We start from the raw sequence: 18,588 nt of genomic DNA on the forward strand, positions 1-18,588 counted from the left end.
AAATCCCATTTTGTTTATGTTGGGAAACTGGTAACATCATTTCATACAGGTTTTTTTTAAGTGTGTGTGTTCATGTTTGAGTGAATCTCTGTTAGATGTTGTTAACATAACTATCTTGCAATACTGACTTCATGAATAAATGTGACTTTAAAAATCAAAAATCAATTCTGTAACTTCATCCATCCATCCATTTTCCTACAACGCTTTATCTGCCGTCCAGTGTCATGTGAAACTGGGGCCTATCCCAGCTGGCTTAGGGTGTGAGGCGGGGCAAACTCCAGGCATGGCGCCAGTGCACTGCGGAGCCACACAGAGACTGACAACCATGCCCACTCATACTCAAACCTATGGGCAATTTCGAACAGCGAAATAACCTGAAGTGCATGTTTTTGGAAGTTGAAAGAGAACACGGAGAGAACCCATGCATAACCCCGCACAGAGCGAGACGCAAATCCGAAACCGGTTTGCTGTGCTGCAAGGCGGGAGTGGTGCCGCCCAGTCTGTAACTCATAGCACAATGCAATTACCTTGTCATGTATACAATTGGATTTAAACCTATAATTCAAAGCCATAACTCTAATTGTCATGTACTGTAGATGACATGGATATTCCCAGAGCATGTGCCTTGCTAATGGGGCTAATATATACACACAACCTCAGTTATACCCTAAAGAACACTTTAGAAGTCTTTCAAACGATCTTCCTCAAGCTGGATGATCTCTAAGCAATACCTAAAGTAATGACACTTAAAAATAAGCTGCTGTGCTAAAAAAAAAATCCAAGTTAGAAGTGTTCAAGATATTAAAATTTAAATTGTGTTTGTATGATAAATATTCTTCTGTCACGTTAATTCTTTACCTACGAGCAGGAGCAGGCAAATGTGCGTATGTGCACACATATTGTTCAATACGGTAGTCGCAACCGTGCTTGACATTCAAGGTAAATTCAAGGTAAAACACAGGAAGTATTGCGAGATTTCTCAATACCGTAAGGCCTCTAAAGTTTTCTCAAACTGAACAATTCCAGCACTGACAGAGAGCTGAAAATCTGTGCTCTCTGTTTTTTAGAAAACTTTTGAGGACTTACGATACTCAAGTTACTCAAAAGTTTGCTTAAAAAACAGAGGGCACAGATTTTCAGCTCTCTGTCAGTGTTGGGATTGTTCAGTTTGAGAAAACTTTTGAGGACTTACGATATTGAGATGCCGTGTGACAATCTTGCGATACTTGCAGTGTTTTGTCTTGAATGTCATTTATGCACGGTTGCGACTACAGTACTGAAACATATGTGCATATATACCCACATTTAACAGTTCCTAGCCCGTATGCCAGCACCTTAGTTAATGGGTTCAGAGACATTTGTCATCCTCAAATTCATTTGTCATCCTCAAATTCATTTGTCATCCTCAAATTCAGAGGACATGTATTTTTGTAGTTTTTTAGGCTTTCTGTAGTAGGTGTACAGCTGAGTTTGCACCTAGTTCAATGGAATGTACAAAAATGTTCACATCTAAATGAGATGTCGCTTGTTTGAATAAACAGGTAAAAAAAAACCTGGGATTTAAGTGTGTGGTGTATTCTGACTTAGATAAATAAGTTCTTGTACCAAAAAAAAAATATTGACGTAACAATTTCCATGGACATTATTTAGTCATAGAATGAAAGGATAATAAGTTACATTAGCTAAAAGAAGTAGTTTTACCACAATTAAAGTTACGTTGGTTTAACTTAAATAAAATATTGAGGAATAGGAAAATCAAGTTGCTTCTACTGAAGTAAATGAGGTGATCTAACTAGAAGCCTTGTTGCATGTACTGGAAACTAGTTAAGTTGAAATAACTGAAAAATGTCCAGGGAAATTGTTACGACAATTTTTTTGTGTTAAGCTACTCCATTGTTTTTTTACAGTGTAGGATGAATATATTTTACATCCTCAAAGATTATTTGTTTCCCTTTATCAAATAAAGTGCAAAGTTTAAAAATAAAATGTCTTCTACGTGTTTGAGTAGGATCTAACAAAAATGACACGCAACATGTTATATTGAACATTTTCTCAAAAAGACTTCACAAGTATGTGATTAAATTATGAAAGATTAATTTGTTAAGTTGTGCTGATTCAGTTTAAATTGTTGAAAAAGAGAGAAAGTGAAACAAACTCATCGATGATTTTTTCCCCATAATCCATTTTATTATTATTTTTATATCAATTGATAACACCAGTAACACCGAAACTAAAGAGCACCCAAATTATGTAGACTAAGGTATTGTAAAGGCATGTGTTTGTGGATCAACTGACCTTAACATAAAAGAGTCTCTGTAAACAGATATTTTATCTAAATTAGTCAGCCAGTAAAATTTTGGGTGGAAGAGAGTTTGTTTTCTCTTAATACAATTATTAGAGTTATTAGAATTATTAGGACTTAAAGAATTAGAAATTTTAACCATGATTTTCACTTTTTGTCTTCATTTGCAGCTCGTGTGAGAACAGCTGTCAGTCACTTTTAGGGTGACAGAAGAATCCAGTGTTTTCAAATTAGATGTACACCAATTAATTAAGCTGAAAGGACCATTTCCATCATTAACTTCTCAATATTTATTACTGAGTAAGGGAAAACTAAAAATATAGGATTTGTTTGTCAATTACAAGATTTAAAAATGAATCACTTTGTTGAAAGGTGGTCTTTTTCAACAGCTGGAGTGAAAAGGATGACATTTAATGGCAATTTGAAATCCACTTTTCCTTGCTCCAGTTTTTCACAATTTTATTTCCCTTCAGCTACATGTAAACCTTTGGTTTACCTGGTCAGTACAGTGATCTAATATGGAGACATCCTTCCAGAAGTCTGACTGAACTGGAATTTTCTATCAATCTAGTCAATATGCAGTACTTGAACGTTACACCGCAGATTCCACCATGTCACTTTCTGACGATAGTTAAGGCCTAGTGGCCACATACGTGGACAAATTTAGGGTTAGGGTTAGGGTTGAGAATTTCACTTTCAAGCAATTTGTCCTTAACTAACCCTTGACCTAACCCTTAACCTAACCCTTAACCCCTTGCCCCTAACCCCTAAACCTAACCCCTAACCATAAAGCTTAACCCTAAGCCCAAATAGCAAAAAGAAATAAAAATTAGATGTTGTTCTGCACGGCTCCAATATCAATGCAAAATTACTGATAATCATTAAAAACCTCAAATAACAACTTATTGTTATTAGCAAGAGATCACCGAATCACCGAAACATGTTTAACTACAAGTTTCACCCAAACACCCTTACATCTCCCTTTTATATATATATATATATATATATATATATATATATATATATATATATATATATATATATATATATATATATATATATATATATATATACTGTATATATATATACTGTATATCCATACTGTTTTTATTACATTTCAAATTTGATGAAAAAAAAAGGAGGAATCATAAGTATACAAGGCAATACCTGCAAGTCTGATGGTTTGTCAAAGAAAAGTCTGATTTTTGGTCATGTGATTGTGTCTGTGTGTTAAAATGGTTGAGGCCCACATGGGAGTTCACATTCCAGGTGATGACTAGATTGCATTATTTTATGAATTTTAACTGGTTTTAGTGTCTAGATTAATTCAAACATTTATGTCTGTGTGGTTTGTGGAGAAATTTAATGATTTTTAACTTAAGTGTTGCAGGTGAGCACCCCATGAGAGGGACATGTATACCTAAGATGTTTTCTATAGTTGCTCACAATCTCATAATGAGCTGAACTCTTCTTTTGAGCTTGTTCTTTTCAAAATGAAGGATTGACACAACCAAATCTTTGATTGAACAAATCAGAAGTCAGAAATCATTGTAAAGGTGGACAGCTTGTCAATCAGTCAGAGCCAGCTTGTTCACAACCTGACAAGACAACCAGACCAAAGTGTTACTGATGTATTTTCTCCACAGTTGACTGAATTCACCGCGTTTGCATTTCGTGTGACTATATCACCAGTCAGCAGACTTACTTGCCTATTCAAATCCAGACCATTGAGATGATGGGTGGGTATTCATTTAAAAATGACATCCTCTTATATCTGCGTCTTTGAGTCATGCAATTCTGGAAGGTACAGAGAGAGAAGTCAAGTTCTAGGAAGACCAAAATTGGTCCTGTGTCAATGTCCTTCAATTTGAGCAACAACATGATTCATACAGAACATAAAGTTATCTTCTTTCAAGACACGCTTGTATGTTAGATAGTGAGACACAGGTATAGTGATTGGCTGGTGGCTGCTACAATTCTTTGAGATCAATGGATTTTGTCCGGGGATATTTAGGTTCTGGATTAAATTTTTCCTGGAATCAAGAAACCTTTCTGGATTGTATAAATTTGATTGGTGCATAAGATTCAAAATGTGACTCAGTACAAATCAAATAAGTCACGACTAGAAGATAATAGAAGTTCAGCAGCAGGTGTCTCCAAATTGGTCTAACTGCATTCTAGTGAGATCATAAAGGAAATTTCATAATTTCATATAAATTGAAAAAAATAGAACTCACAGGAAATTAGGAGAGACAGGGAATAATTGGCTGTCAGCTGGAAATGAACTCAATGTATGTGTGGTGTATTTTGGAGGTGTACCGGGTCACAATTTGCGTCACACAGCTTGATTTGGCACTTCAAGTTAACTGCATCAGATGATCCCAAGAACTGGAACATTTTGAAGCTGAAAGAGGTACTTGTTCCCAGTCCATTTCCTGTCACGCTCAACATAATATCACTGGGGATCGCACAGCTGCACACAAAGGAGAAAACACATCATATTTGAACACAGACAGAAATGCAGAAATGTACAAAAAATGGACACTAGATAAGAACACTTTACAGTTTTTACATGAATGTTTATTTTTCTTTTACCTTTAATTCTCTACATTTTAAAACTTAGCCATTTTCCATAATACATTTTCAAAAAGAAATTATTGAAATTTATGTGGCATTTATGTGGCATTGTGTTTTTTGTGGTTTCAAACTTAATGGAAAGGAACAAAAATTCACAGGAATATACTTGGTGTATCACTTGCATAAGGTATATTGGAGATAACAGAAATACATCAGTGGATATTAACAAAAAACACAAAAAAATAATCGAAGAATTACACTGTGGTGACACTATAACCAACCCTACCTACAGTCCATGTGTTTCAAAGGAGATGATAGTCGTTACTACTCTCTTAATTAAATGTTATGTTAATTTTATATTTGTATGGCATGAGGCTCACTTTAGGTTAAAGCATTAGGTTAGGCAATGTGTGTCCATTTAAGGGAAATAATTTCCTTTTAAACTCAGAGAACATTTAAGAGTGGTGAACTTGTACTTGAACAAATACTTTTGCCTCAGTCTTCTTTTACACAAGTAAGTCTACTTTTACTTCAGTGTAGAATATATGTGAACTTTGACCTCTGGCTTCTCTTGACACAATCTGAGTTCAACTCACCCATCTTTGATTAGGTCGAATCTTGAAATGTTATCAGTTGCCCAGCAACTGTCAATAAACACAGTGACCATAGCACCTTCAAGCCCTGTAGTATTTATCAACACAAAGATCTTCTGGCGGAGGCTGAGTTTGGTATTTTTTGTCACGGGTTTTGTGAAGTTAGCATCAGAGAAGGTCATCATAGTCAACGTGTATGAAAATTCTCCAATTTTAAGGTCCATGACAACAGAGCTGTAGACACACAGATACACACACACACACACACACACACACACACACACACACACACACACACACACACACACACACACACACACACACACACACACACACACACACACAAATAAACTCCGCAATTGTCAAACTGTCCATTATCAAGATTCACAGCAAGTTCAGACGAATATTAACTCACTTGTCAATGACTCTTAAGTTGGACATCTGGTTCTCCACATTAGCGAACTGGCAGGATATGTCAATGTCGACTTGATCAGTCAAACCAACAGTGGCAGACTTGTCTGTGTTCCTGATGGTATTTGTGACAACCAGGTTGTTGAATTCGTCAAGCTGCCAGGTCACAAAGATTCATATGTTGTTCAGGTACATTTTTGTCATGAGTTTTTGACTTCAGCTGTATAATTGAAGGATTGCTTCCATTATACAGCTGAATAAAGTATCATGACGACGACAGAAAGAACCGAAACTAGGAAGAGAACAAGAAGCTGAGCTAAAAGCTAGAAGCGATATATCTGTTGAGAGAAAAGATGTGGACGACAAAACTTACAGTAAATTCTGCTCCACAGCGGTTGCTGTCATTGAATTTGAATGTCAACTTGTTGGTGGCGTTGTCCACCTGACCAAGGCAGGTGTCATCATTGAGGTGTAAATTATTGATGTTAAAGCCTTGTTCACTCAGGAGACAACCGACCAGAGTAACTGAGACTGAATGTAAGTTGTCCTCACACACTGGATCATCACCTAAACATTCAGCAGCACAGACAAGTTAAAATAATGCGTGTTACAGAGGAGACTCTACAGATATTTAATAGACCATAGAGCAAGTCAAAGCAGTCAACTCTGCTGTCCTGGCATTACTGTTTGGTTTCCTCTGGAAGCAGAAACCAAACTATTTGTTGACACAAAGCAATAACAACACAGTCAGGGAGATACAAAAGTAAAAGAAAACCTGATAGAAAAAGTTCTAGAATGTTCTCTGGGTCAGTATAATTCAGCAGTCTAACCAAGATCAACAACATCTGAACTGAGAACGTCAGCCTCTGAGTATCAGAACTCAATCACATTGTTGTGTCATAGCTGTCGTACCCAAAATAGTCAATCCGGAGTCTGAGGCCCGACATCTGCAGCCTCTACCACCAGATTCTGTGTCCCCGCAGAACTCATCAGCAACACAGGACTGACCTGGACAGAAGATATCCTGGACATCTGACAGACAGACAAAATATTAGAGTATTTAGGTAAAAGACTCCTAAAAATGATTGCCAACAAGACTCTACAGAAAAAACAAAGTTACTTTTGAACGCCACTGTTCCGAGTAGATATGAAGGGTTTTTAATTGTGATTCTGCTTGAAGCTTTCATTCTTTGTGATTCAAGTATGATTTCAAATATTATTAGATGACATTTTCTGTTGTGTTATTTCTGTCAACAGATGTGTTTTGACTGCATCACTGAAGTGAAGGGGAGAAGTCTCACCGCAGCTTATCGCTGACCTCCAGTCTCCCAGTGTGTTACTATTCAGGATGCAGGCCCTGGCAAAGGCCTCATGGAATGGACATTTGAAACCATCCAGTTGAGGATATTTGCACAAAATTTCTTTGCACATGGCTTCATAAGGTGCTGGGTCCACAATTGTGCAGTTGAATATGGTGTCATCGCTTATCATAGAACACCTGATCCACAGATGTAAAGAAAATAAGACAAAATGAATTCAAATCTCATCTTGTACAACTGGGAATCAACCTCCATACAGAACAGCAGACACAGCTTTGCTTCACACAGACTTTTGTTCACACAAAATTAGTTTGCCGAATGAAAATCTTGAATTCAGGAGGGTTCATTTTAACCTGCCCCCACATTACGTGAAACACACAAATAAACACAAATACAAATTGCCATCTACTCACTTCTTTTGCACAGCAGTGCAGTTGATTGTATCGTCAGGAGCTTGACTTTTCATATTCATACATCTAGAGGCAACACACAACACAAGGTCAGGATGACTAACCTGCTCTGACTTGGTGCCCATAAACACAGTGATGTAAAAGTAAAAGGATGGGGAAATTTAAAAGAGCTGCAAAGAATATTGAACAAGTAGTCAAAATGATGACTGTTCTATAAAGGCATGAATAAATATTCAAGTATGTAAATATGTATATCTATAAAAATGCATGTATAAATACATATCTATGCATATATACACATTATACACACACACACGCACACACACACACACACACACACACACACACACACACACACACACACACACACACACACACACACACATACACAGAAGGGGCCGTAAGCATGCAATGCCACCAGTCTCCTGGGATAGGTTCCAGCAACCCCGTGACCACCGACAGAAGAAGCTTGTATTGAAAATGAATGAATGAATATACAGATGTGTTAGTTTGGGACGTCGGGAGTCGTCCCTTGAGGGGGGAGGGGTGTTCTGTCACAGTCCCTGCCTCTCATTCCCCTCCTGTCACACTGCTGCAGTACTTTTCCACTCTCCCTCCCTCTGCTCCACTCTACCTGCCGGCCACACCTACTGCACCAGCCCACTCTGCTCACCTGCTGCAGATCACTGCAATCAGGCCTGCATATAGTCTCTCCAGCACCTTCAGTCCTTGCCAGATTGTTCTTCAGCGTCATGCGAGACTTTCCAGTGTTCATTCCCTGTCTGATCTCCCGGTGTCGACTCTGCCTGTCCCTGACCTGCCATCCTCGTCTGCCTCCCAGTAAACTCACCTGCCTTCTGTCCCTGACCTCGTGCTCTGCCTCAGCGTCTCTGGTATCTGCCTGCTTGTCTGGTTTTGACTCCTCCACCTGGCCTCGTCTCCTCTCCTGCCTGCTCCCCAACGGTGCCTCTTTCTTCGCTGACTGCTCACTTGGCTACCACCCCCCCGCCTGTCTCCGACCGCTCTTCAGCTCACTCCTCGTCGGCCTCAAAGCACGTGCAGCCGGCTCTCCAGAACGTAGAGCGTCCTGCTCATCTTCTTGGTGATAATAAAGGTCATTACCAACTGTTCCTGTGCGCCTGTGTACTGCATTTGGGCCCAAACCACACCCGTTTCACATATGTGTATATTGACATTGTAGATGGTATGTTAATGGTTGTAAATTCAAATCCAAACAACAAAAGTCATGTAAAAATTACAATCAACAATATAAATGCTTTGATAAATGCTTTAAATGATGACGTCTTACCCAGCCAATGGAGGAAGCCTTGAGTCATCTAGAGAAGCAGCATTATTACAGAGTCCACTCAGGTTGACTCCAGGTTTATCAGCGTCTATACATGTGCACAACAAAATGTAAATCAGATGAGTATCAACATTCAAAGTAAACTGACTTTCACATTCACTAAAAGGCTAGTTTCCACCCTAAATACCTCAGAAAATCAAAGGCTTATTTCAAATGGTGAGTAAATGATTATAGTGTCTTTACCTGTGTAGGAGATTTGAGCATATTGGCCATTAAAAAAAACAGTCAAGCTGGATTCACTGGTCGTCAATTTTGTAATGACACCAGAGTTATCCTTTGAGATCATCAAGCCACCTCCAAGGTCTTTAGGTGTATTTTTTAAATTCAATTCAGTGTTATTAACCTGAACAACAGAAAACATAAAGAATGCAACATATTCAAACTTCAAAAACACATCTGTCATAATATCTGCTTCTGAGTCAATAAGCACACAAATGAAAAAGGCTGTCAGACAATGCGTCACAGGATCGTGGTAGTACTTACCAGAACTCTCCCATCATGTAAGAGCTTAATGATCTTATTTATATTCGAGAACATCAGTGTCAAATTGTCCAATAATGAGATATCTTTACGTCGCCGCTGCTTGAATTCCCCATTTATTGTTACATTGGAGGTTGACATCAGAGTGTATGTACATCGGTCCTCAACAGTAAAATTAAAGTTGAAGAAATCGATGACACTAGGTCCGATCACAGTGCACAAGGGATCATGAACACATCTGATTAAAGGGAGAGACACAGAAGCATCGTCATAAACTGCATAAACTCCTTAGCATCCTCTTCTCTCACACCAACTGCCTTCATGTCCTCCCTCATTACATCCATAAACCTCCTCTTTGGTGTTCCTCTAGGCCTCCTGCCTGGCAGTTCAAAACTCAGCATCCTTCTACCAATATATTCGCTATCTCTCCTCTGGACATGTCCAAACCATCTCAGTCTGGCCTCTCTGACTTTATCGCTAAAACCTCTAACATGTGCTGTCCCTCTGATGTACTCATTCCTGATCCTATCCTATCCTTGTTTTTAAAAATGGGCACCAGCACACCTCTCCTCCATTCCTCAGGCATCTTCTCACTATGTAAGATCCTGTTGAACAACCCAGTCAGAAACTCTACTGCCACCTCTCCTAGACACTTCCAAACCTCTAGAGGTATATCATCAGGACTGAGTGCCTTTCCACTCTTCATCGTCTTCAATGCCCTCCTCACTTCATCCTGACTAATCTTTGCTACATCCTGGTCCACAACAGTCACCTCTTCTAGTCTTTGTTCTCTCTCATTTTCCACGTTCATCAACTCTTCAAAGTACTCTTTCCATCTTCCCATCACACTACTGGCACCTGTCAATAGACTTCCGTCCCTATCCTTAATCACCCTAATCTGCTGCACGTCCTTCCCATCTCTATCTCTCTGTCTTGCCAACCAGTAGATCAGTCTCTACCCCCTTACTGTCCAACCTAGTGTACAAGTCATCATAAGCCCCTTGTTTGGCCTTTGCTACCTCTACCTTCACCTTATGCTGCATCTCCCTGTACTCCTGTCTACTCTCCTCAGTCCTCTCAGTGTCCCACTGCCTCTTAGCTGACCTCTTTCTCTGTATACACTCCTGTACCTCCTCATTCCACCACCAAGTCTCCTTATCTACTTTCCTTCCAGATGACACACCAAGTACTCTCCTACCTGTCTCTGTATCTGGAGGCACCTCCTTGCCACCCAGAGCCTGTCTTAACTCCTACCTAAAAGTCATGCAACACTCTTCCTTTTTCAGCTTCCACCATTTCGTCTTCTGCTCTGTTTTTGTCCTCTTCATCTTCCTCACCACCAGAGTCATCCTACACACCACCATCCTATGTTGTTTGGCTACACTCTCACCTACCACGACTTTGCAGTCACTGATCTCCTTCAGTTTACACCGTCTACACAAGATGTAGTCTATCTGTGTGCTCCTACCACCACTCTTATGGGTCACCCTATTTTCCTGCCTCTTCTGGAAGAAAGTATTCACTACAGCCATTTCCATCCATTTTGCAGTCAACTACCATCTGTCCTTCTGCCCATCACTTCCTCATCACCTCTGTTACCTGCACCAACATGTCCATTGAAATTCTAGGCATGCTCTGCATCACTTCATCAAAGTCCAACCAGAATCTCTCCTTCTCCTCCAGCTCACATCCTGCCTGTCGAGCATACCCACTAACAACATTGAACATCACACCTTCTATATCTAGCTTCAGACTCATCACTCTATCCGACACTCTTTTTACCTCCAGGACTTTCCTAACAAACTCCTCCTTCAAGATAACTCCTACTCCATTTCTCTTCCCATCTACACCATGATAGAACAACTTGAACCCTGCTCCTAAACTTCTAGCCTTGCTACCTTTCCACATGGTCTCCTGGAGACACAGTATGTCTAACTTCCTCCTCTGCATCATGTCAACCAACTCTCTACCTTTTCCTGTCATAGTTCCTACATTCAATGTCCCTACTCTTAGTCCTATACTCTTGGCGCTCCTCTTCTCTTTCTTTGTTCGAACGCACTTTCCTCCTCTCCTTCTTCGACCAACAGTAATCCAATTTCCACCGGCGCCCTGTAGGTCAACAGCGCCGATGGCGGTTGTGAAACAATACTGAAACAATATTTCCTGCTGCTGCTATTTGAAAAAAATCCAACCTGAAAACCTACAAAGCAAATTGTTGCCCTGACTGAATATGCCTGTATAAAATTTAAGTTTAGAAAGTTCTCATCAGGCTGGATATCATCGCAAGCAACTTCCCTTCTCAAGATGAAGGACACACACTTTATTTACCTGCCGTTTTCACAGCGTTGCTGGTTATTACATGTAGATGTTATTAAAAATCCATCATCAGTGCAGATTTCTGTTACGCAAGTCTTTGGGTCAGGTCCAGCAATGATACCAGGAGATAGGACTACACCTGAAATATGAGGTAGGATTACTTCAGATTAAAATGTCATAGTTCACTGTAGAGCTCACAAATCATGAAATTATAACATGACCAAAAGAAACAATTGTGAATGTTGGGTCAGAAGGTGATCTGTGGAGTGAGTAAACATACTAACCATTTGAAAAACATTTGCTCACTTCAGCAAAGACTCTCATTGAATTTGTGGCCAGTAGTGTTTCAACAGTCATCATATTAGTTTCAATTGTTAAAGTCTAGAAGAAACAGATTACAAGTGTTATATTAAAGAATAACTTGTGGACAACCAGAACTGTCTCTGTATAATCCGTCACTAAGTATTCTCTATTTTTAGTATTAATACTAAACATCAGAAAGGTCTCTGAGTTAACTAGTATTATACTTTGTCCAACGACAAGACGATGCCGTTGTAAACCTTTGGTGTGTGTATGTTTAAATGATGTTAGTATTACTGGGTCGGTATGTGAGGGTGCTGTGGTTCGCTCTACAGCGGTACTCTTATCCTCCCTACAACTGTATGGAGTTGTGAACACACACACACACGCACGCACGCACACGCACGCACACAGACACACAGACACACACACACACACACACACACACACACACACATACATACTTACTCACATGTGTACCAGCTGATTCTACTAGCAATGACACAGCTGATCCGTGGCCAAAACTACCAAGAGTGATATCTGCCTGGAAAGAGTCAACATAAAGACACCATCAAAAGCAAGCTTTGATTTTTTTTTTTGACTATTTAAACTGTTGATTTTATGCGGATCTTTTCAAGAAACGGAATACTCACAGGTTGTGCATTTATGGTGAAACTTATTTTCTCTATGCATTCAAGCACACCACCAATACTTGGAAGGGCAGCTCCGTAGTCAGATATCATTTGAGAAGTAGGTAATAAGTCTTCCGTGACAGTGAGTGTAGTGCCTGAATCAACATCAAGCGCATTCAAACACTCATCACCACTCCCAACATCATCATCATCAAAGCAGACAGTAACTGTCAAGAAATCATCATCAAGAAACACCTGTGAAAAACAAACAGGAACATCGTGATTTTTCTAAAAAGGCTGGGTCCTCATCATTTTAACTCTCTGGGGCCTGAGTTCATGCTGGTATTAACTGTTACCCAGCATATTTTCAGCTCCAGTAAGTTAATATACTTTGGTAAATCAAATAAATAATTAGCAGACCACAGATGTAATGAGTTTGGAAAAAAAACCCTAGTCCTTCAATCTTTTTTAACCTTATTCAATCTCCAACTCAGACTCGTTGTAGATTTGACATTCTCTAATGCTGTGCACACGGCTGCTATCAAAGATGGAGATGAGAGAATAAAACAATTTAAAAATATGATAACGTATCCCACTTACTTCAGCAGTTGTGTATACCATTCCAAAATAGTTGAAGGGACATGATGTCAAATTTAGAGTCTTGGTAATTGAATTTCCATCACCTGTAGTCGATGGAGACATATGAGAGGTCAGAGCTAAAATCTCTTAGCTGTTTTGATATGGCAAAGAGATTCAAACATTCACATTTTGAGTTTATGAATACATTGAAAATAGTTTGTATGAGTCCAGTAAGCAGGAGGGTGTCACATTATCAGCAGTGTTTGTCATTTATTGTGTTAATGTGAATTTGACGTGTGCTCTTCAACACTGCTTGAGGATGGTGTGTCAAAATGGCTAATGTGTGCGCTTACTTTTCACCAGCCCAAGAAGGGACAGCATCAGCAGGAGGAGGAGCATTATGCAAGTGGCCAACCACCTGGAGACAGAACTGAAATACATTATGTACTTGAACACCAATAAACATAAGTAATGAGAGGTAAATTAACTCATTAAATGTGTCTGATGCTGTTTAATAAGCTGTTAATAACCTTCAGTTGTTCTCATGTTATTTAATAGTTTTGACATTTTTCCCATCTTTGATATCTAACAGAATCAAACCAGCTGCAAGCCATTGTTTTTTATATGTTGATGACCAACTGATGATTTAAATTAATGCTTTAATACTTTAAATTAAATTAAATCCATTAAATTAATGGATATATACTTCTTGCTTTCAATGAAAGCAGACGTCTTTTCTTCTGTCTCTTGTTGTTGATATGTCTTTATCTCTCTCAAATTCACAGACAGACAGACAGACAGACAGACAGACAGACACTTTATTAATCCCAGAGTTAATTTTACATATCCACTGCTATAAAATAATATCATTTAATTGAACCAAATATCTGGATTGTTGTGTGTGTCATATTATTCAGCGCATGTGAAGGTGGCCCCAGGATGTCTCGTGGTCATGAAGATGCTGCCTGAAAAGAATTCCTGTTAGACCATATTTGGAAATGCTTACATGACTGTGGGTATCCTTGGAAGAAGTTAGACACTGACAGAAGCAGCTAGCCAGATCATTTCATATGCTATACCTGAAATTAGAATGTATGTTTCTGCACAGGGTCATCCAAAGAATGTCTGCAGCAGATCCTCACAGGGTTCGCGTGACTAATTATATTATGTCATCAAATAGTTTTTTGAAACTGTCGACTTGATATTTTTGGTAACATCTGGAGGTCATGACCTACCTACTGAAAGCCCGTAAAGAACTGGTTGAAATCAGATGGGCCCAGGTTTATACCTCCCCCTAGTCACACTTTTAGGGTATAAAAACATATGTGATCCATTTTCTAGTTTGTACTTGAAGTTTTTTCCTGTCCCCGAATGTTCTGCAACAACACACCTGAGGACTTTTTCATCGTCTCCAGAGCTCTCCTCAAGCTTAGATAAGTATTTGTTGAACTTGTCTGTTTGTTGAACCTGTCTGTCAATATCATCGATGATATTATTGGACTCATATTCAACCTGTGGATGATATTATTGTACTGCTACTCAACCTATACATGATTTGAATTGACAAATAAATATCTGTATTTTACACTGTCTCCTGTCCTTAAGGAAAACGAAACACCCACCACAAAGTGGCGTCACGAACAGGATCCCACTTCTGACACCACAACATAATGAATAAATACTGGATAAACACCAGGAGAAAAAGAAACACTGACATCACAGGACATACCACAAGACATACACTACACTAACAGACACATACAAGCATGAACAGGACATATACTAATCTATAACTAAAATATAAACAGTATAAAATCAAATTAAATCCATTTAACTGCATACTTACCTTGCCACCTCCCCCCCGCTCCTCCTGAGAGAGGCATTTTACCCCCTGATGGCATGGGGCTCCTCTTTGTGTAGGCGTTGTGTGACAGCAGTCGGCCCTGAAGGTTCTTCTCTGCTGGGAGAAGGTGGTGTGCAGGGGGTGGCTGGTATTGTTCATGATATCCTTAACTTTAGACATGGTCCTGCTCTCCAGAACTGTCTCCACAGAGTCCAGGCTCAGCCCGACCACTGAGCCCGCTCTGTGGATGAGTCTGTTAAGACGGTCCATATCTCTTTTCCTGGCTCCACCACCCCAACACGCAATGGCATATGACAGCACACTGGAGACTGTGACTGATAGAACATGAGAAGGAGCTTAGGACAGATGTTGAAGGAGGCCAGCCTCCTCAGGAAGTACATCCTGCTCTGCCCCTTCTTGTACACACAGTCCGAGTTGAGTGGCCAGTCCAGTTTGCTGTCTAGCTGCAGTCCCAGGTACTTATAGTTTCCTACCACTTCCACCTCACTGCCCTCGATGATCACTGGCTGTAGAGAGGGAGGTGCATGCCAGAAATCCAGCACCATCTCCTTTGTCTTGGAGACGTTAAGCTGGAGCTGGTTCTGTTGGCACCACTCCACAAAGTCAGCCACCAATGCCCTGTACTCCCCCTCATCACCCTCCCGGATACATGCCACAATCGCAGTGTCATCGTAGTACTTCTGTATGTGGCATGTATCGAGTTGTGCTTGAAGTCCGATGTGTAGAGGGTGGAGAGAATGGGGGAGAGCACGGTCTCCTGTGGCGCCCCTGTGCTGCTGGTCACCATAGAAGACAAACAGTCCCCCATACGGACGTTATGGGGTCTGTCCATTAGTTAGTCCGTGATCCAGTTCATGAGGTAGGGGTCCACAGCCTTGGAGGTCAGTTTGTCCTCCAGGACCTGGGGCTGGATGGTGTTGAAGGCACTTGAAAAGTCAAAGAAGAGCACCCTGACGGCACAGCCCCCGACGTCCAGGTAGGAGAGCACACGGTGGAGGAGGTACAAGACAGCGTCGTCAACCCCAACCTTGGCCTGATAGGCGAACTGGAGAGGGTCCATTGCACCCTGCACCTGTGAATGCATGAGCTCCAGGACCAGTCGCTCTAGGTTCTTCATTAGACCGACCGGTCTGTGGTTGTTGAGCTCAGTAGGACGTCCTTTCTTGGGTACAGGGACGATGCAGGAGGTCTTCCACAGTGACGGGACCCTCCCCAGCCACAGACTGAGGTTGAAGAATCGCTTGGAGGAGTCTTGGGGAGACCTTATCAGGTCCAACCACCTTATAGGGATGGAGCCATCTCAGCGTTGTCTTCACTGGGAGTGTTGTCTTGGTGGGAGCAGGAGGTTGTGGCGAGGTTGGAAGTCCAGTAGTTGAGGTGGGGCCGTTGAGCTTCGCAGTTCTAGGAGTGGGCTCGGAGAAGTGGCAGGTGTGGAAGGAGAGGAAGCACAGGAGGAGGGAGCATCAGTGGAACGGTCTGCAAGGCCGGGAGAGGCCTGGGATAAGGAGCCGGCAGTGGTGGGGGAGCTGTACTGAAAAAGCTGTTTAGTTTATTCGCTCGTTCAATATTCCCCTCCACAGTGCTGCGCCCTTTCCCGTGTCAGGTGATGGTTCTCATCCCATTCCAGACCTCCCGCACCTGGTTGCACCCCAGCTGCTTCTCCAGCTTCCTCCCATACACCTCCTTGGCCTCCCACAGCCAGAGTCTCACTTCCTGCTGGGCCTTCCTCAACTCCTCCTCGTTCTTGCTCCTGAACACCTGCTTCTTTCTGTTCAGGACAGCCTTGACTTCCTTTGTTACCCAGGGTTTCTTGCTGGGGTGACACCTGACTGTCCGGACAGGGGCCACGGTGTCCACACAGAAGTTCATGTAATCTGTAAAACACTGAGCTGCCCCCTCAATGTCCTCCCCATGTGAGCCCACAATGACATCCCAGTTGGCGGTCTGGAAGCAGTCCCTCTGCATCTCCTCCACTTCCGGGGACCACCTCCTGACCTGCCATATTGTTGCTGGCAGCCGTTTCACCAGCGGAATGTAGATGGGCTGAAGGCACACTAGGTTGTGGTCTGATTTACCTAGTGGAGGGAGGGGGGTGGCGGTGTATGCCTCCTTAGCATTAGTGTAGAACAGGTTGAAGGTTCAGTTCTTCTGTGTGGGGCAGTCTACACACTGGACCATTGTGGGGAGAGATGAGTCCAAGGTGAGGTGGTTAAAGTCACTGGTAATAATGACAAGCGCCTCCGGCTGCTGGGTCCCAAGAGCAAAGGTGGTCGAACAGATGGTCTCTCGTGCAGTCTCTGGGTCCGCCCGTGGAGGGATGTAGATGGCGAGGACAATAACATGTGAAAATTCACTCGCCAGGTAGTAGGGTCTGATGCTAATAGCTGTTAGCTCCAGATCGCGGTTGCACAGCGTCGATTTCACCGTCACATGTCTCGGATGGCACCATCTATCGTTGGTATAGATAATTAATCCACCTACTTTCTTCTTACCAGTGGTGTTCGTGTCCCAATCCGCTCATACGGAGAAGCCGGTTAGTCTGACGTTAGCATCTGGCACGTCGCCAGTTAGCCACGTCTCTGAGAACACAAACAAGCTGGTCTCCCGGTAGCGCTGTTCAGTCCTGCACAGCGCTGTTGGTTCGTCCAACTTGTTCCATAGCGAGTTCACGTTCCCCATGATGACAGAGGGGAAGGAGGGCTTGACTCGCCTCCAGTTAGCTGCTCTAGCTGTTAGTCTAGCCCTTTCAACACCACCCGCTCTGCATCCGCGATATCTGTCGGAGGTCAGCAGGGATGAGATTGCGTATTGCTGGGTCTCCTTTGACCCTCAGAGACATCAACTCATCCCTGGAGTACACTAGCATATTGCTATACATTGTCTAAATTTATGTTACAATAATATACACAGAAACATATAAAAAAAGCCAAATTAAGCATATCAAACTCGCTCTGAGCAGAGGAAACTGCAGCCTGCTCGCGCTACTCGAATTAACTCTCACTGACTCTCACTGATTCTCTCTAAAATGACGAGAGGAAGAGTGAAATCGGAGGAGAGAGACAATAAAAACTGGAAGGAAGCCCTAGAGCAGGTGGCCTCTTCTGTGGATAAGTAAAGGAGTGACTTTAATATGTTCAGCAGTGGCTATGATAAGAAGTTTAAAGAAAAGCTGAAACTGGTATTGGACTGCATGGGAAAAAAATGAAGGATGACATGGAGAAAATGCAGAAAGAATCAGATGAAAAAGAATGAATGATTGTCCTAGAGCAAGGACAACAAAGAATGGAGGAGTTGGAACAAAGCATTCACCAGCGTCAAAAATCAAGCCGAGGAATTACGCACAAGCTGTGGCCAGAAGAGAGGTAACTGAACACACCACTGACAATGAGACAGTGGAACAACAGGATATTTGTCAACTGAGGGATCTGGAGATTAATAT

The 18,588-nt window shown here is 41.5% G+C and overlaps 1 protein-coding gene across 1 annotated transcript; it reads right to left on the reverse strand.

Moving 5' to 3' along the window:
* Positions 1-3,870: 3,870 nt before the first annotated feature.
* Positions 3,871-7,641, reverse strand: LOC137590972 (uncharacterized). Its single transcript, XM_068308832.1, has 8 exons — positions 7,616-7,641; positions 7,185-7,381; positions 6,796-6,915; positions 6,257-6,450; positions 5,888-6,039; positions 4,622-4,775; positions 4,028-4,099; positions 3,871-3,900 (listed from the first exon to the last, which is right to left on the reverse strand). The coding sequence occupies exons 2-8, from the start codon at positions 7,372-7,374 to the stop codon at positions 3,871-3,873; spliced, it is 912 nt and encodes a 303-aa protein (XP_068164933.1). The 5' UTR covers positions 7,375-7,381; positions 7,616-7,641.
* Positions 7,642-18,588: the final 10,947 nt, after the last annotated feature.

Source organism: Antennarius striatus, chromosome 23, assembly GCF_040054535.1.
Source record: "Antennarius striatus isolate MH-2024 chromosome 23, ASM4005453v1, whole genome shotgun sequence".
NCBI lineage: Eukaryota > Metazoa > Chordata > Actinopteri > Lophiiformes > Antennariidae > Antennarius > Antennarius striatus.